We start from the raw sequence: 18469 nt of genomic DNA on the forward strand, positions 1-18469 counted from the left end.
AAAATTTCACCTGAGGACCTAAAAAAATCCACTAGGGGACTCCCAAGTCTCCCCAAACCCCCCAAAATTCTCCCCAAATTCACCCCAAATCCACCCAAATCACCCCAAAATTCCCCAAAATCGTCCTAAATTCCCCCAAAATCCCCCAAATTACCTCTAAATCTCCCCAAATTCCCCCAAAATTCCCGGAAAATGCCCCCAAAATCCACCCCAAATCCCCCAAAATCCCCTAAAAAATCTCCCCAAATCCCCCCAAAATCCCCTAAAAATTCTCCCAAAATCCACTCCAGGACCTCCCAAAATCCCCCAAGTTCCCGATCCCCAAAATCCCCCAAATCTCCCCAAACCCCAAAATTCCCAAAATCCCCTTCCTCCAACCCCAACAATCTCCCCTAAATTCTCCCCAAAATCCCCCAATATTCCCCAAAATCCCCCCAGAATCCCCAAATCTCCCCAAATCCACCCAAAATCCCAATCTCCCCAATCCCCCCCCAAAATCCCCCACCCTCCCCCGCCCCTCCCCCCCGCCCTTTGCCCTCCCCGCCCCTCCTCCTTCGCCCCGCCCCGCCCGCGGTGACGTCACCGGTGACGTCATCAGCGGTACTTACAGGTGAGCTCACCTTTGCCCCCCCCACCCACCTGCAGGCGCCGCTGGGCCCGAGGTGAGCCGGGGGGAGATTGATTGATCCATTGATCGGGAATTGATCGATTTATTGGGAATTGATGGGGGATTGATTGGAGATCTATAGGGGGATTGATTGGGAATCTATAGGGGGATTGATTGGGGATCGATTGGGGATTGATCGGGGATTGATCAGGGCCCGAGGTGAGCCGGGGGGAGATTGATTGATCGGGAATTGATCGATTTATTGGGAAGTGATTGGGGATTGATTGGGAATCTATAGGGGATTTGATCGGGGATTGATTGGGGATTGATTGGGGATTGATTAGGGATCTATAGGGAATTGATCAGGGATCGAATGGGGATTGATAGGGGATTGATTGGAGACTGATTGGGGATTGATCAGGGATTGATTGGGGATTGATCAGGGATCAAATGGGGGAATTGATTGGGGATTGGTCGGGGATTGATCAGGGATTGATTGGGGATCTATAGGGGATTGATTGGGGAATCCATAGGGGATTGATCAGGGATTGATTGGAGAATCTATGGGGGATTGATCAGGGATCCATAGGGAACTGATCAGGGATCCATAGGGGATTGATCAGGGATCCATAGGGGGATTGATCAGGGATCCATAGGGGATTGATCAGGGATCGATTGGAGAATCCATAGGGGATTGACTGGGGATCCATAGGGAACTGATCAGGGATCCATAGGGGATCGATCAGGGATCAATATGGCTGAGGTGCCCCTGGAGGTCCTCAAAGGCTCTGGGAGAATCCATAGGGGATCCATAGGGGATCCATAGGGGAATTGATCAGGAATTAATTGGGGATCTATAAGGGATTGATTGGGGATTGATCAGGGATCCATAGGGGATCCTTGGGGTCTCCAGGGTCACCTTTAAGGTCCCCACAGGGTGATCTATAGGATCTATAGGGGATCTATAGGGGATCTATAGATGATCTATAGGGGATCCATAGGGGATCTATAGAGGATCCATAGGGGATCTATAGGGGATCTATGGGGGATCTATAGGGGATCTATAGGGGATCTATAGATGTCTATAGGACCCATAGGGTCTCTATAGGATCCATAGGGTCTCTGTAAGGTCCATAGGATCCATAGGTGTCTATAAGATCCATAGGGTCTCTATAGGGTTCATAGGGTCTCTATAGGATCCATAGATGTCTGTAGGATCCATAGGTCTCTATAGGATCCACGAGCAGAGTCCATAGGTGTCTATAGGTTTCACAGGTATCTGTAGGATCCATAGGGTCTCTATAGGATCCATAGGTGTCTATAGGGTCCATAGGTCTCTATAGGATCCATAGGATCCACACAGTGTCTATAGGATCCATAGATGTCTATAGGGCCCACAGGTGTCTGTAGGATCCACATGTCTCTGTAGGATCCATAAGCAGAGTCTATAGATGTCTATAGGATCCATAGGTCTCTATAGGATCCATGGGGTCTCTATAGGATCCATAGGGTCTCTGTAAGATCCATAGGATCCACACAGTGTCAGTAAGATCCACAGGTGTCCATAGGGTCTCTATAGGATCCATAGGTGTCTATAGGGTCCATAGGGTCTCTATAGGGTCCATATGTCTCTATAGGATCCATAGGTATCTATAGGGTCCATAGGATCTACAAGGTGTCTAGAAGATCCATAGGGTCTCTATAGGGTCCATATGTCCCCATAGGATCCACAGGTGCCTATAGGATCCATAGGTCTCTATAGGATCCATAAGCAGAGTCCATAGATGTCTATAAGGTCTATAGGTCTCCATAGGATCCATTGGTCTCTATAGGATCTCTATGGGATCAATTCGTCTCTATAGGATCTCTATGGGATCCATTGGTCTCTATAGGGTCTCTATAGGATCTATAGGGTCTCTATAGGGTCTGTGATGTCCCCAGGTCCCCCATGGGGCTGCAGTGGCTGGGGTTAACCCTTTCCCTGCTGGGCTGGGTGGCTCTGCTGCCATTGCCCATTGATCTCTATGGGATCTCTATGGGATCAATCAGTATCTATAGGATCAATCAGTCTCTATAGGGTTTCTATAGGATCTATAGGGTCTCTATAGGGTCTGTGATGTCCCCAGGTCCCCATGGGGCTGCAGTGGCTGGGGTTAACCCTTTCCCTGCCGGGCTGGGTGGCTCTGCTGCCATTGCCCATTGATCTCTATGGGATCAATAGGATCTCTATGGGATCTCTATGGGATCAATCAGTATCTATAGGATCAATCGATCTCTATAGGATCAATCAATCTGTGTAGGTTATCTATAGGGTCTCTAATGTCCCCAGGTCCCCGATGGCGTCCGGGGGGCTGCAGTGGCTGGGGTTAACCCTTTCCCTGCTGGGCTGGGTTGCTCTCCTGGCCGCCACCGCTCTGCCCCAGTGGGAAGTTTCGTCCTTCGCCGGTGACAACATCATCACGGCCTTGGTGACATGGAAGGGACTCTGGATGAGCTGTGTGAGCACCAGCACCGGCCAGCTCCAGTGCAAGAGCTACGACTCCGTGCTGGCACTGCCAGGTGACATTGGGGACATTGGGGACATTGGGGACATCAGGGATTTGGGGTTATTGGGATCAATGGGGACATTGGGGACATTGGGGACATTGGGGACTCTGGATGAGCTGTGTGAGCACCAGCACCGGCCAGCTCCAGTGCAAGAGCTACGACTCTGTGCTGGCACTGCCAGGTGACATTGGGGACATCATTGGGGACATTGGGGACATCAATGGGGACATTGGGGATATTGGGGGTTTGGGGACATTGGGGACATCAGGGTGTTGGGGACATTGGGGACATTGAGATCCATGGGGACATTGAGGACATTGGGGACACTGGGGATAATTATGGACATTGGGGGATTTGGGGACATTGGGGACATTAATGGGGACATTGGGGACATTGAGGACGTTGGGGACATTGGGGACAATTATGGTCATTGGGGACATTGGGGGGATTTGGGGACATTTAGGGACATCGGGAGAAATTTCCCCATTCCTGTCCCCTGTCTCCTGTCCCTGTCCCCTGTCACTGTCCCCTCCCTGTCCCCTCCCTGTCCCCATTGCTGTCACTTCCCTGTTTCTATTCTTGTCACTTCCCTGTCCCCTCCCTGTCCCCTCCCTGTCCCCAGGCCAAAGGTTGCCCCAGGGGAGCCATAAAGAGGTGACAACCGAATGTCACCAACTGCCACCAACCGCCGCCGCGTGTCACCTGCTGTCACCCGGGGAGTGGCTGGGAACGCCCTGGGGACACTGAAATCCTCTTGGGGACACTAAAAATCCACTTTGGGACCCCAAAATGTCACTTTGGGACCCCAAAAATCAAATTTGGGCCACGAAAATCCACTTGGGGACATCAAAATTCACTTTGAGACACCAAAAATCCACTTTGGGACCCGAAAAAGTCACTTTGGGACCCCAAAATCCACTTTGGGACCCGAAAAAGTCACTTTGGGACCCCAAAATCCACTTTGGGACCCCAAAAAGTCACTCTGGGACCCTAAAATTCACCTTGGGACACTAAAAATCCACTTTGGGACATCAAAATTCACTTTGGGACACCAAAAAGTCACTCTGGGACCCCAAAATTCACTTTGGGACACGAAAATCCACTTGGGGACATCAAAATTCAAACAAGGACCCCAAAAAGACACTTTAGGACCCTAAAGTTCACTTTGACATGCCAAAAATCAACCCTGGGACTCCAAAATTCACTTTGGGACCCCAAAATACACCCCAAATCCCCCAAAATCTCCCCTGTGACCCCAAAATTCCCCCCAAACCCACTTCAATGCCCCCTAAACTCCCCCAAATCCACCCAAATCCCCTGAATCCCCCCTGAACTCCCCAAAATCCCCCAAATTCACTTTAAATCCCCCAAAATTCACCTTAAATCGCCCAAAATCCCCCAAACACCCCAAATTTCCCCCAAATTCACCTGAAATCCCCCAAATTCACCCCAAATCCCCCAAAATTCACCCCAAATTCACCCCAAATTTCCCCCAAACCAGGTCACCTGCAGGCCACCCGAGCTCTGCTGGTGGTCTCGGGGGTCCTTGGCCCCCTTAAATACCCCCAAATTCACCCCAAAAACCCCCAAAATCACCCCAAAAATCCCCAAATTCACCCCAAAAATCCCCAAATTCACCTTAAATCCCCCAAATTCACCCCAAATTTCCCCCAAACCAGGTCACCTCCAAGCCACCCGAGCTCTGCTGGTGGTCTCGGGGGTCCTCGGCCCCCTGAAATCCCCCCAAATCCACCCTAACCTCCCCAAATTCACCCCAAATCCACCCCAAACTTCCCCAAATTCACCCCAAATACCCCAAATTCACCCCAAAAACCCCAAATTCACCTTATATCCCCCAAATTACCCCACCTCTCCAGGTCACCTCCAAGCCACCGAGCCCTGCTGGTGGTCTCGGGGTCCTTGGCCCCTGAAATCCCCCAAATCCACCCCAAATCCCCTTCAATCCCCCTGAACTCCCCCAAATCCCCTCCAAATCCCCCAAATCCCCAAATTCCCCCAAAATCCCCCAATTCACCCCAAAATCCCCAAATTCACCTTAAACCCCCAAAATCCCCCAAATTCACCCCAAATTCCCCCCAAACCAGGTCACCTCCAAGCCACCCGTGGCTGGTCTCGGGGTCCTCGGCCCCTTAAATCCCCCAAATCCACCCCAAATCCCCCAAATCCCCCAAATCCCTTCAAATCCCTTCAACCCCACCCAATCCTCTGTGCCCCCAAATTCACCCCAAACACCCCAAATTCCTCTCCAGGTCACTCAGGCCACCCGAGCCCTGCTGGTGGTCTCGGGGGTCCTTAGCCCCTTAAATCCCCCCAAATCCACCCCAAATCCCCCCCAAACTTCCCCAAAACCCCTTTAAACCCCCCCAAACTTCCCCAAATCCCCCAAATTCACCCCAAATTCACCCCAAATTTCCCCCAAACCAGGTCACCTCCAAGCCACCCGTGCTCTCCTGGTGGTCTCGGGGGTCCTTGGCCCCCTGGCTCTGGCTCTGGCCGTGGGGGGAATGAAATGCACCAAGTGTGGGGCTGACGACCCTCAGAGCAAAGCCAGGGTGGCAGCAGGAGGGGGAGCGGCTTTTGTCACCGCAGGTGAGAGGGGACACCGAAAATGGGGTGGGGACACCCAAAAATGGGGTCGGGAGCCCAAAAAATGGGGTTGGGATCTCAAAAAATCGATTCAGCACCCCAAAAAATGGGTTTAGGACCCAAAAAACGGGGTTGGGACCCCAGTAAATGGGGTTGGGATCTCAAAAAATGGGGTCGGGAGCCTTGAAAAGCCAAAAAAATGGGTTCAGGACCCCAAAAAATGGGGTGGGGACCCCGAAAAATAGGGTCAGGATCTCAAAAAATGGGCTTGGGAACCTTGAAAACCCAAAAAAATGGGGTTTGGATCTCAAAAAATGGGGTTGGGAGCCTTGAAAACCCCAAAAAATAGGTTCAGGACCCCAAAAAATGGGGTCAGGATCTCAAAAACTGGGTTTGGGACTCTCGAAAACCCCCTGGGACCCCAAAAAATGGGTTCAGGATCCCAAAAATTGGGGTTTAGGGGCCCAAAAAATGGGTTTGGGATCCCAAAAATTGGGGTTGGGAGCCTTGAAAACCCCAAAAAATAGGTTCAGGACCCCAAAAAATGGGGTTGGGGTCCCAAAAATGGGTTTGGGATCTCAAAAAATGGGGTTTGGGACCCCGAAAAATGGGTTCGGGAGCCTTGAAAACCCAAAAAAATGGGTTTGGGATCTCAAAAAATGGGGTTTGGGACCCCGAAAAATGGGTTCGGGAGCCTTGAAAACCCAAAAAAATGGGTTTGGGATCTCAAAAAATGGGGTCGGGACCCCAAAAAACGGGATTGGGATCCCAAAAAATGGGTCAGGGTCTCCAGAAATTGGTTCAGGACCCCAAAAAATGGCATCAGGACCCCAAAAAACGGGTTCAGGATCCCAAAAAACGGGGTTGGGACCCTCGGAGTCAAGCCAGGGTGGCAGCAGGAGGGGGAGCGGCTTTTGTCACCGCAGGTGAGAGGGGACAATGAAAAATGGGGTGGGGACACCCAAAAATGGGGTTGGGAGCCTTGAAAACCCTAAAAAATGGGGTTGGGACCCCAAAAAATGGGTTCAGGATCCCAAAAAACGGGGTGGGGAACTTCAAAAATGGGGTTGGGAGCCTTGAAAACCCAAAAAATGGGGTTGGGACCCCAAAAAATGGGGTTGGGAGCCTTGAAAACCCAAAAAATGGGGTTGGGATTTCAAAAAATGGGGTCGGGAGCCTTGAAAACTCAAAAAAATGGGTTCAGGACCCCAAAAATTTGGTTTAGGACCCCAAAAAATGGGGTTGGGATCTCAAAAAATGAGGTCGGGAGCCTTGAAAAGCCAAAAAAATGGGGTTGGGACCCCGAAAAATAGGGTCAGGATCTCAAAAAATGGGTTTGGGACTCTCGAAAACCCCCTGGGACCCCAAAAAATGGGTTCAGGATCCCAAAAAATGGGTTTAGGGCCCCAAAAAATGGGTTTGGGATCCCAAAAATTGGGGTTGGGAGCCTTGAAAACCCCAAAAAATAGGTTCAGGACCCCAAAAAATGGGTTTGGGATCCCAAAAAATGGGTTTGGGATCCCAAAAAATGGATGGGGGACCCTCAAAAACTCCCGAAAAACGGGTTTGGGATCCCAAAAATGGGGTCGGGACCCCAAAAACTGGGATTAGGACCCCAAAAACTGGGTTTGGGACCCCAAAAACTTGATTCAGGACCCCCGAAAATGGGATTTTTGGGGTTTTTTGGGATTTTTTAGGTAATTTTTGGGATATTTTTGGGATATTTTTGGGATATTTTTGGGATATTTTTTGGGATTCCTAACCGATTTTTTGCTCCCCAGGGCTGGTTTTGGATTGTTTTTTGGTTTTTTTTTTCGGGTTTTTTGGGTGTTTTTTCAGGTTTTTTGGGTTATTTTTTGGCTCCCAAAGCGTTTTGGGATTTTGGGATTTTTGGGATATTTTTGGGATATTTTTTGGGTTCCTAACCGATTTTTGGGCTGTTTTGGGCTGGTTTTGGCAGTTTTATTCAGGTTTTTTGGGGTTTTTTTCAGGTTTTTTTGGATTATTTTTTGGCTCCTGATACAGTTTGGCGTTTTTGGGATTTTTGGGATATTTTTGGGATATTTTTGGGATATTTTTTGGGATTCCTAACCGATTTTTTTTCTCCCCAGGGCTGCTGGCTCTGGCTGCCTGCTCCTGGTATGGTCACAGAATCGTCACCAACTTCTACGACCCAACAGTTCCTGTCAACCTCAAGTGAGAATTTTGGGGCAAATTCGGGAGGTTTTGGGGTTTTTGGGGATTTTTGGGGTTTTTTGGGGTGATTTTTGGGGGTTTTATTGGGATTTTTGTGGATTTTATTGGGATTTTTGTGGATTTTATTGGGATTTTTACTCAATTTTATGGTAATTTTTTTTGAATTTTAGGTGATTTTGGGGTGGAATTTTGACTATTTGGGGATTTGGGGTTTTTGGGGATTTTTGGGGTTTTTTTTGAGGTGATTTTTGGGGGTTTTATTGGGATTTTTAGGGATTTTATTGTGATTTTTGTGGATTTTATTGCGATTTTTTCTCAATTTTATGGTAATTTTTTCTGAATTTTAGGTGATTTTGGGGTGGAATTTTGACTTTTTGGGGATTTGGGGTTTTTGGGGATTTTTGGGGTTTTTTGGGGTGATTTTTGTGGGTTTTATGGTGATTTTTGTGGATTTTATTGGGATTTTTTTCTCAATTTTACAATATTTTTTTCTGGGTTTTAGGGTGGAATTTTGAGTTTTTGGGGATTTTGGGGTTTTGGGATTTTTGGGGTTTTTTGGGGTGATTTTTGTGGATTTTATTGGGATTTTTTCTCAATTTTATGGTAATTTTTTTCTGAATTTTAGGTGATTTTCGGGACAATTTTGGGTTAAATTTGGGTTAATTTTGGGATAATTTCGGGTTATTTTTGGGATAATTTCGGGATAATTTCGGGTTAATTTTGGGATAATTTTGGTTTATGTTTGGGTTAATTTTGGGAAAATTTTGTGTTAATTTTGGGATATTTTTGGGATAATTTCGGGATAATTTTGGGATAATTTTGGGATAATTTGGGGTTAATTTCAGGATATTTTTGTGTTAATTTTGGTTACTTTCGAGATAATTTTGGGTTAATTTTGGGTTAATTTCGGGACAATTTTAGGGTAATTTCTGGATAATTTTGGGTCATTTTTGGGATAATTTTAGGTTAATTTTCGGATAATTTCTGGAAAATTTTGGGATAATTTCGTGATAATTTCGGGGTAATTTTTGGGTTAATTTCGGGATAATTTTTGGGATAATTTTGGGATAATTTCGGGATTATTTCAGGATAATTTCAGTTTATTTTTGGGTTAAATTTGGGATATTTGGGGATATTTTATTGCAGATTTTTGGGATATTTCACTGCAGATTTTTGGGATAACTTTGGGATATTTTCAGGATATTTTCAGGATATTTTTGGGATATTTTTGGGATATTTTTGGGATATTTTCGGGATATTTTTGGGATATTTTCAAGATATTTTTCGGATATTTTTGGGATATTTTCGGGATATTTTTGGGTTAATTTTGGGATATTTTCGGACAGGTATGAGTTCAGCTCAGCTCTGTTCCTGGGCTGGGCGGAGGCAGATTTTGGGGTTAATTTTCGGATTTTTTTGGGATATTTTATTGCAGATTTTTTTTATATTTTCAGGATATTTTTGGTATATTTTTGGTATATTTTTGGGATATTTTTGGGATATTTTTGGGATATTTTGGGTTAATTTTGGGATATTTTCGGACAGGTACGACTTCAGATCAACTCTGTTCCTGGGCTAGGCAGAATCAGATTTTGGGGTTAATTTGGGATATTTTATTACAGATTTTTTTCATGATTTCAGGATATTTTCAGGATATTTTCGGGATATTTTCGGGATATTTTTGGGATATTTTCGGGATATTTTTGGGTTAATTTTGGGATATTTTCGGACAGGTACGAGTTCAGATCAACGCTGTTCCTGGGCTGGGCGGAGGCAGATTTTGGGGTTAATTTGGGATATTTCATTGCAGATTTTTTTCATGATTTCAGGATATTTTCAGGATATTTTCAGGATATTTTCGGGATATTTTTGGGTTAATTTTGGGATATTTTGGGATATTTTATTGCAGATTTTTGGGATAATTTCAGGATATTTTCAGGATTTTTCAGGATATTTTTAGGATATTTTTAGGATATTTTCAGGATATTTTTAGGATATTTTCGGGATATTTTCAGGATATTTTGGGGATACTTTGGGATATTTCACTGCAGATTTTTGGGATAATTTCGGGATATTTTTGGGATATTTTTGGGATAATTTTGGGATATTTTTCCCCTCTCCAGGTATGAGTTCGGCTCGGCGCTGTTCCTGGGCTGGGCGGGCTCGGCTCTGTCCCTGCTCGGGGAGATTTGGGGATATTTTATTGCAGATTTTCGGGATAACTTTGGGATATTTTTAGGATATTTTTGGGTTAATTTTGGATTATTTTCGGACAGATACGAGTTCGGCTCCGCGCTGTTCCTGGGCTGGGCGGGCTCTGCTCTGTCCCTCCTCGGGGAGATTTCATTGCAGATTTTTGGGATAACTTTGGGATATTTTCAGGATATTTTTGGGTTAATTTTGGGTTATTTTTCCCCAGGTATGAGTTCGGTTCGGCTCTGTTCCTGGGCTGGGCGGGCTTGGCTCTGTCCCTGCTCGGGGAGTTTTTATTGCAGATTTTCAGGATATTTTCAGGATATTTTCGGGATACTTTGGGATATTTCACTGCAGATTTTTGGGATAACTTTGGGATATTTTCAGGATATTTTTGGGTTAATTTTGGGTTAATTTCGGATTATTTTCGGACAGGTACGAGTTCGGTTCGGCGCTCTTCCTGGGCTGGGCGGGCTCTGCTCTGTCCCTCCTCGGCGGCTCTCTGCTCAGGAGATTTGGGGATATTTTATTGTGGATTTTTCTGATATTTCACTGCAGATTTTTAGGATAACTTTGGGATATTTTCAGGATATTTTGGGGATAATTTTAGGATATTTTTCTATTAATTTTTCACAGATACGAGTTCGGTTCGGCGCTGTTCCCGGGCTGGGCGGGCTCGGCTCTGTCCCTGCTCGGGGATATTTCACTGCAGAATTTTGGGATAATCTCAGGATATTTTGGGGATATTTTCAGGATATTTTCAGGATATTTTTGGGATAATTTAGGATATTTTTCTATTAATTTTTCACAGGTACGAGTTCGGTTCGGCGCTGTTCCTGGGCTGGGCGGGCTCGGCTCTGTCCCTGCTGGGGAGGATATTTTGGGATATTTTATTGCAGATTTTTGGGATAATTTCAGGATAATTTCAGGATATTTTCAGGATATTTTTGGGTTAATTTCGGGATATTTTTCCCCAGGTATGAGTTCGGTTCGGCGCTGTTCCTGGGCTGGGCGGGCTCTGCGCTCTCTCTCCTCGGCGGCTCTCTGCTCTGCTCCTCCGGCTGCTCCTGCGGCTCCAATTCCCGCGAAAGCTACCCGAGAGCCAAAAACCCACCGAGCGCCAGCGGCAGGGAGTACGTCTGAGACCCCAGACCCAAATCCGAGACCACAGACCCGATTCGGGATCTTCTTTCCTCATTTCTGGGACCCCAGACCCAAATCGGAGTCCTTTTTCATCATTTCTGAGACCCCAGACCCAAATTAGGGAGCCAGTCTGAGACCCCAGACCCGATTCAGAAACCCCAGACCCGATTTGGGGTTCTCTTTTCTCATTTCTGAGACCCCAGACCCAAATTAGGGAGCCAATCGGAGACCCCAGACCCAAATCACAGACCCCAGACCCAATTCGGGATCTTCTTTCTTCATTTCTGAGACCCCAGACCCAATTCAGAAACCCCAGACCCAAATCACAGACCCCAGACCCGATTCGGAGTCCTTTTTCCTCATTTCAGAGACCCCAGACCCAATTCGGAGTACTTTTCCCCACTTTCTGGAACACTTCTGATACCCCAGACCCAATTCAGAGACCCCAGACCCAATTCCAGACCCAATTCAGAGACCCCAGACCCAATTCGGGATCTTCTTTCCTCATTTCTGGGACCCCAGACCCAATTCGATGACCCTTTCCCCCATTTTTGGTACATTTTTGGGACCCCAGACCCAATTTCAGACCCAATTCCAGACCCAATTCCAGACCCAATTTCAGAGTAATTTCCCCCAATTTCGGGACCCCAGACCCAATTTTCAGGACCCCAGACCCAATTTGGGGACCCCAGACCCAATTTTGGAGTAATTTTCCCCAATTTTCAGGACCTCAGACCCAATTCGATGACCTTTTTCCCCATTTCTGATACATTTTTGGGACCCCAGACCCAATTTTGGAGTAATTTTTCCCCAATTTTGGGACCCCAGACCCAATTTCGGAGTAATTTTTCCGTATTTTCAGGACCCCAGACCCAATTTTGGAGTAATTTTCCCAATTTGGAGACCCCAGACTCAATTCCAGACCCAATTTCGGAGTAATTTTCCCCAATTTCAGGACCCCAGACCCAATTTTGGAGTTATTTTTCCGTATTTTCAGGACCCCAGACCCAATTCCAGACCCATTTTTGGAGTAATTTTCCCAATTTCAGGACCCCAGACCCAATTTTCGGGACCCCAGACCCAATTTGGAAACCCCAGACCCAATTTTGGAGTAATTTTCCCAAAATTTCGGGACCCCAGACCCGATTTTCGGGACCCCAGACCCAATTTGGAGACCCCAGACCCAATTCCAGACCCAATTTCGGAGTAATTTTCCCCAATTTTCAGGACCCCAGACCCAATTCCAGACCCAATTTCGGATTCCTTTTCCCCAATTTCGGGACCCCAGACCCAACTCCAATCTCCCCTCCTCACTCAGGGATTTCTCCAATCGTTTTGTACGAAAGGAAAATAAAACAAAATACAAATTTTTGGGTGTTTTAAGTCGTTTTTTGGGTTTTTTTTGATCCCCAAAAGCTCCTCTGGGCTTTTCTGGGGTTAATTTTCCGGTTTTTGGGTCCAAATTTGGGGATTAAAGCAGGAGAGAATTGTGTAAAAATTGGTAGAAAATTGTTATGAAATTGTTCGAAAATTATTAGAAAATTATTAATAAATTATTTAAAATAATTATTAAATTATTAGACAATTATTTAAAATTATTGGAAAATCATTAAAAGTTATTAAAAATAATTTTATATATTTATATGTTTATAAAATTTGAATTTATTCTGATCTTTAATAGTTCGAATGTGTTTTTTATAATTGTTATAAATTCATTTTAAAAATTATCATAAAGTTATTATGGGAAAACAGCATAAAATTGTTAGTAAAATTATTAAAAATGTTATAAAATTATTTTGAAATTATTATAAAATTATTATAAAATTACTATAAAATTACTATATAATTATGGTAAAATTATTTTAATTATTTCAATCCCAAATTCCTTCCCGGAGTGGCGAAAAATTCGCTTTAAATGTGTTTTTTTTAAATCCACTTGAAGTGAAATATTCGGAATTTCGGGAAATTTCGGCGAATTTCGGCGAATTTCGGGGAATTTCGGGGAATTTCTCTTCCTCTTCGCCAGTTTTGGGTGCAAAAACCCCATTTTGAGGCAAAACCCAACGCGGAACTCCTAAATCCCCCAAAAAAACCCAAAAAACCCAAAAAAAACCCCAAAAAATCCCCAAATTCCCCGAAAAACTACAAATCCCGCCATGTTTGCGATCCAAAATGGCGCCCGTCGCGCTGTGACGTCATCAGCGAGGCGCCGAAAACATGGCGGCGCTCAGTTCCGTACGGCAAGATGGCGCCGGAAAACATGGCGGCGCCCGTGGCCGTACGGTGACGTCATCGGGAGGCGCGGCGCGACGATGCTGGAAGCGCTTGGCGGGCCCGGGCTGCTGCTCGTGAGGGGTGAGAGGAATTGGGGGAAATTTGGGTTTTTTTGGGTTTTTTGGGGAATTTTTGGGGTTTTTGGGTGCTGAGGGGATGCTGGTCGTGAAGAGTGAGGGAATTTTGGGGTTTTTTGGGGGAATTTTGGGGTTTTTTGGGGAATTTTTGGGGTTTTTTGGGTTTGAGAAGATGCTGCTCGTGAGGGGTGAGAGAAATTTGGGGAAATTTTGGGGGTTTTTGGGGTTTTTTTGAGGTTTTTTTGGGTTTTTGGGTGCTGAGGGGATGGTGGTCGTGAGGAGTGAGGGAATTTTGGGGGAATTTTGGAGTTTTTGGGGTTTTTTGGGGTTTTTTTGGGGTTTTTGGGTGCTGAGGGGATGCTGGTCGTGAAGAGTGAGGGAAATTTGGGGGAATTTTAGGGTTTTTTGGGGATTTTGGGGTTTTGGGGTTTGGGGTTTTGGGTGCTGAGGGGAGTGATGGTCGTGAGGTGAGAGAAATTGGGGGAATTTTGGGGTTTTGGGGGTTTTGGGGTTTTTGGGGGTTTGAGGGGATGATGGTTGTGAGGGGTGAGAGAAATTGGGGGAAATTTGGGGTTTTTTGGGTTTTTTTGGGGTTTTTTGGGGTTTTTTTGGGGTTTTTGGGGAGCTGAGGGGATGCTGGTGGTGAGGAATGAGGGGAATTTGGGGGATTTTTGTGGGTTTTTTGGGTTTTTTTGGGGTTTTCGGGGATTTGAGGGGATTTGAGGGGATGATGGTCGTGAGGGGTGAGAGAAATTGGGGGAATTTTGGGGTTTTTTGGGGTTTTTTTGGGGTTTTTGGGGAGCTGAGGGGATGCTGGTGGTGAGGAATGAGGGGAATTTGGGGGATTTTTGGGGTTTTTTTGGCAAATTTGGGTTTTTTTGGGCACCGAGGGGCTGCTGCTCGTGAGGGGTGAGAGAAATTGGGGGAATTTTGTGGGTTTTTTGTGGGTTTTTTGGGTTTTTTTGGGGTTTTTGGGTGCTGAGGGGATGATGGTTGTGAGGGGTGAGAGAAATTGGGGGAATTTTGGGGTTTTTTGGGTTTTTTTGGGGGGTGTTTTTGAAGGATTTTGGGGTCCCGTGTGGATTTTTGTGGGATTTTTGTGGAATTTCTTGGGATTTTTGTGGGATTTTTTGGAGATTTTTGGGGATTTTTGGGGATTCCTGTGGAATTTTTTGGGATTTTTGGGGGTTTTTAAGGGATTTTTTGGGGTTTTTTGGGGGATTTTTTTGGATTTTTTGGGGTTTTTTTTAAGGTATTTTTGGTGGATTTCTATGAATTTTTTTGGATTTTGTGGATTTTTTTAGGGATTTTGGGAAATTTTGGGGGATTTTTGGGGGATTTTGTAGGATTTTGGGGATTTTTTGGGATTTTTTTAGGGATTTTGGGGGAATTTTGTGGATTTTTGTGGATTTTTGTGGGATTTTTTGGGGGATTTTTGGGGGATTTTGGGGCTCCCACCTGAATTTTTGGCTATTTTTTGGCTCCTGGATTGGATTTTTATTGGATTTTTTTAGGATTTTGATTTCCCAGCTGGATTTTGAAGGATTTTTTTGTATTTTTTGGGATTCCTTTGGGATTTTGGGGGAATTTGGGGCTCTGAGTTCCCAATTTTGGGTGAATTTTGGGTTTTATTCCCATTTTTTCCTCTCAGACTCTGCAGAATCCGAAGGGAGGAATCTCCTCAGAGCTCTTGTGACTCAGGCTGCTAACAGGTGGGAATTTTGGGGATTTTGGGGGAATTTTGGGGAGATTTGGGGGATTTTGGGTTATTTTGAGGGAATCTGGGTGGATTTTGGGGGAATTTTGGGGGATTTTGAGTGGATTTTGGGGAATTTGGGGCAATTTTGGGGAGATATGTTGGAATTTTGGGGATTTTTGGGGGATTTTGTTGGAATTTTGGGTGGATTTTGGGGGAATTTAGGGGGAATTTGGGGGATTTTTGAGTTATTTTGTGAGGATTTTGGGTGGATTTTGGAGATTTGGGATAATTTGGGTGGATTTTGGGGAATTTTTGGGGAATTTTGGGGGAATTCAGGGGAATTTGGGTTCTTTTGTGGGGAATTTGGGGGAAATTTGGGGAATTTTGGGTTATTTTGAGGGATTTGGGTGGATTTTGGGGGAACTTTGGGGATTTTTGGGTTATTTTGTGAAGATTTGGGGTGGATTTTGGGCATTTTGGATTATTTTGAGGGGAATTTTGGGGAGATTTTGGGGAATTTTGGGGAGATTTGGAGGATTTTAGGTTATTTTGAGGGAATTTGGGAGGATTTTGGGGGAATTTTGGGGGAATTTAGGGGAATTTTGATGCATTTATGGGGATTTGGAGGATTTGGGGTTTCCAGGGTGGTTTTGGGTAGAATTTGGGCTTTTTTTGGCGTGATTTTGGGGGTTTTTGGGCATTTTTTGGGTTCCCATGGGGTTTTGGGGTTTTTTTTGGGGTTTTTTTGGATGATTTTGGGGTTTTTTTTGGGTTTTTGGGGTGATTTTGGGGCAATTTTTTGGAGTTTTTGGGTAATTTGGGGGTTTTTTGGGTGATTTTGGGGCAATTTTTGGGTTTCTTGGGTTATTTTGGACTCCCTGACCCCCAAAATTCCATTTTTTCAGGTCCAAGGAGGTTTTTGTGATTCTCCTGGAAATTCCCAGGGAGGAGTTTGAGGTTGGGCTGAGCGAGGATGTGAGGGAGAGGTGAGGTTGGGGGAAAAAAACCCCAAAAATAACCCCAAAAAAACCCCAAAAATACCCCAAAAATAACCCCAAACCACCCCAAAAATAATCCCAAAATAACTAAAAATAACCCCAAAACATCCCAAAAATAATCCCAAACAACCCCAAAAATACCCCAAAAATAATCCCAAAACAGCCCAAAAATGTCCCCAAAACATCCCAAAAACACCCCAAAAATAACCCCAAAAATAACCCAAAAATAACCCCAAAAATAACCCCAAAAATAACCCCAAAACCACCCCAAAAATACCCCAAAAATACCCCAAAAATAACCCCAAAATAGCCCAAAATTAGCCTTAAAATATCCCTAAAATGTCCCCAAAAATATCCTAAAAATAACCCCAAAATTGCCCCAAAATGCTCCTAAAATATCCTTAAAATGTCTCCAAAAATCCCTAAAAATAACCTCAAAATAGCCCCAAATTTGCCTCAAAATATCCCCAAATTTCACTCAAAATCCCCAAAAATCCCCAAATTTCCCCTAAAAATCCTCAGATTTCCCCCAAAATCCCCAAATTTCCCCAAAATTTCTCCCAAATTTCCCCAATTTTCCCCAAATTTCTCCCCAAATCCCTAAATTTCACTTAAATTTCTCTCAAAATCCCCAAATTTCCTCCAAAAATCCCCAAATTTCCCCCAAATTTCTCTCAAAATCCCCAAAAATCCCCCAATTTCCCCAATTTCCCCCAAAAGTCCCCAAATTTCTCTCAAAAAACCCAAATTTAATTTCCCCAATTTTCACCAAAAATCCTAAATTTCCCCATTTCTCTCCAAAACCCCAAAACCCCAAATTTCCCCCAAAATCCCTAAATTTCCCCCAAATTTCCAAAATATCCCAAAATCCCCCAATTTCCCCAATTTTCCCCAAAAATCCCCAAATTTCCCCCAAAAATTCCCCAAAATTTCCCAAATTTCCCCAAAAATCCAAAAATCCCCAAATTCCCCCAAAAATTCTCAAATTTTCCCCAAATTTCCCTCAAAATCCCAAAATTTCCCCAAAATTCCCAAATTTTCCCCAAATTTCCCCAAAATTCCCAAAAAACCCCAAATTTCCCCCAAAACTCCCAAATTTCCCCAAATTTTCCCCAAAAATTCCCAAATTTCCAAAAAAATTCCCAAATTTCCAAATTCCCCCAAAAATCCCAAATTTTCCCCAAATTTCCACAATTTTCCCCCAAAAACTCCAAATTTCTCTCAAAACCCCAAAAATCCCCAATTTCCCCCCAAAAATCCCCAAATTTCCCCAAAAATCCCCAAAACTCCCAATTTTCCCTTCCAGGCTCCATTTCCTGGATCTCTCCGAGGACCCTCTGGGTTGGCTGAACCCAAACTCCCCAAACTCCCCCAAATGCCCCAAATTGCCCCAAAAAGTTGGGATTTTGGGCTCCATTTTGGGGCTCCTCCCCCCCTGCCCCTCCCCCACCCCCCTGCTGGTTTTGGATTCGCTGAGCTGGGTGGTGCTCAGGGAGCCCCTCCCCCACCTGGGGCGGGATTTGGGGAGGATTTGGGGAGGAAAATCCGGAAAAGGTAAAAATTTGGGAATTTTGGGTGATTTTGGGATTATTTTGGGTCATTTTGGGGTTGGTTTGAGAGATTTTTGGTGATTTTTTGGGGATTTTTGGGTGATTTTGGGAGGTTTGGGTGATGCTCAGGGAGCCCCTCCCCCTCCTGGGGCGGGATTTGGGGAGAATTTGGGGAGGAAAATCCAAATTCGGTGAGTTTGGGGAAATTTGGGATTAATTTGGGTCATTTTGGGGTTGATTTGGGTGATATTTGGGGGATTTTTTGGGATTTTTGGGGGATTTTTGGGGGATTTTTGGGGAATTTTTGGTGATTTTTCATGGATTTTTGGTGATTTTTAGGGGATTTTGGGGAATTTTGGGGAAATTTTGGGGATTTTAGGGTTGATTTGGGGACATTTGGAGTTTTTGGGGTGGATTTGGGTGGATTTTGGGGGATTTTTGGGTGATTTTGGGAGGTTTGGGTGATGCTCAGGGAGCCCCTCCCCCTCCTGGGGCGGGATTTGGGGAGGATTTGGGGAGGAAAATCCGGAAAAGGTAAAAATTTGGGAATTTTGGGTGATTTTGGGGTTGATTTGAGG

General features: G+C 44.9%; 1 protein-coding gene and 1 long non-coding RNA gene across 3 annotated transcripts; both read left to right on the forward strand.

The window, feature by feature from the left end:
* Positions 1-2918: 2918 nt before the first annotated feature.
* LOC146423161 (claudin-7-like) lies at positions 2919-11336 on the forward strand. 2 transcript variants are annotated; one of them, XM_085045213.1, is made up of 4 exons: positions 2919-3166; positions 5600-5764; positions 7873-7957; positions 11128-11336. In XM_085045213.1, exons 1-4 carry the CDS (start codon positions 2944-2946, stop codon positions 11291-11293), a joined length of 639 nt encoding a protein of 212 aa, XP_084901339.1. In that variant the 5' UTR covers positions 2919-2943; the 3' UTR covers positions 11294-11336. The 2 variants fall into 2 exon arrangements, 1 of the variants encoding a protein (XP_084901339.1); XR_014847694.1 differs by lacking the exons at positions 2919-3166; positions 5600-5764; positions 11128-11336 and adding exons at positions 6630-6687; positions 10081-10116.
* A 3196-nt stretch (positions 11337-14532) lies between these two features.
* Positions 14533-16329, forward strand: LOC146423162 (uncharacterized). Its single transcript, XR_014847704.1, has 3 exons — positions 14533-14553; positions 15296-15356; positions 16249-16329. It is a non-coding gene; the product is annotated as an uncharacterized LOC146423162 (long non-coding RNA).
* The last annotated feature ends 2140 nt before the right edge of the window (positions 16330-18469 follow it).

The sequence above is a fragment of the Lichenostomus cassidix genome, unplaced genomic scaffold (assembly GCF_008360975.1).
Source record: "Lichenostomus cassidix isolate B80296 unplaced genomic scaffold, HeHo_3.0 HiC_scaffold_34, whole genome shotgun sequence".
Lineage (NCBI taxonomy): Eukaryota > Metazoa > Chordata > Aves > Passeriformes > Meliphagidae > Lichenostomus > Lichenostomus cassidix.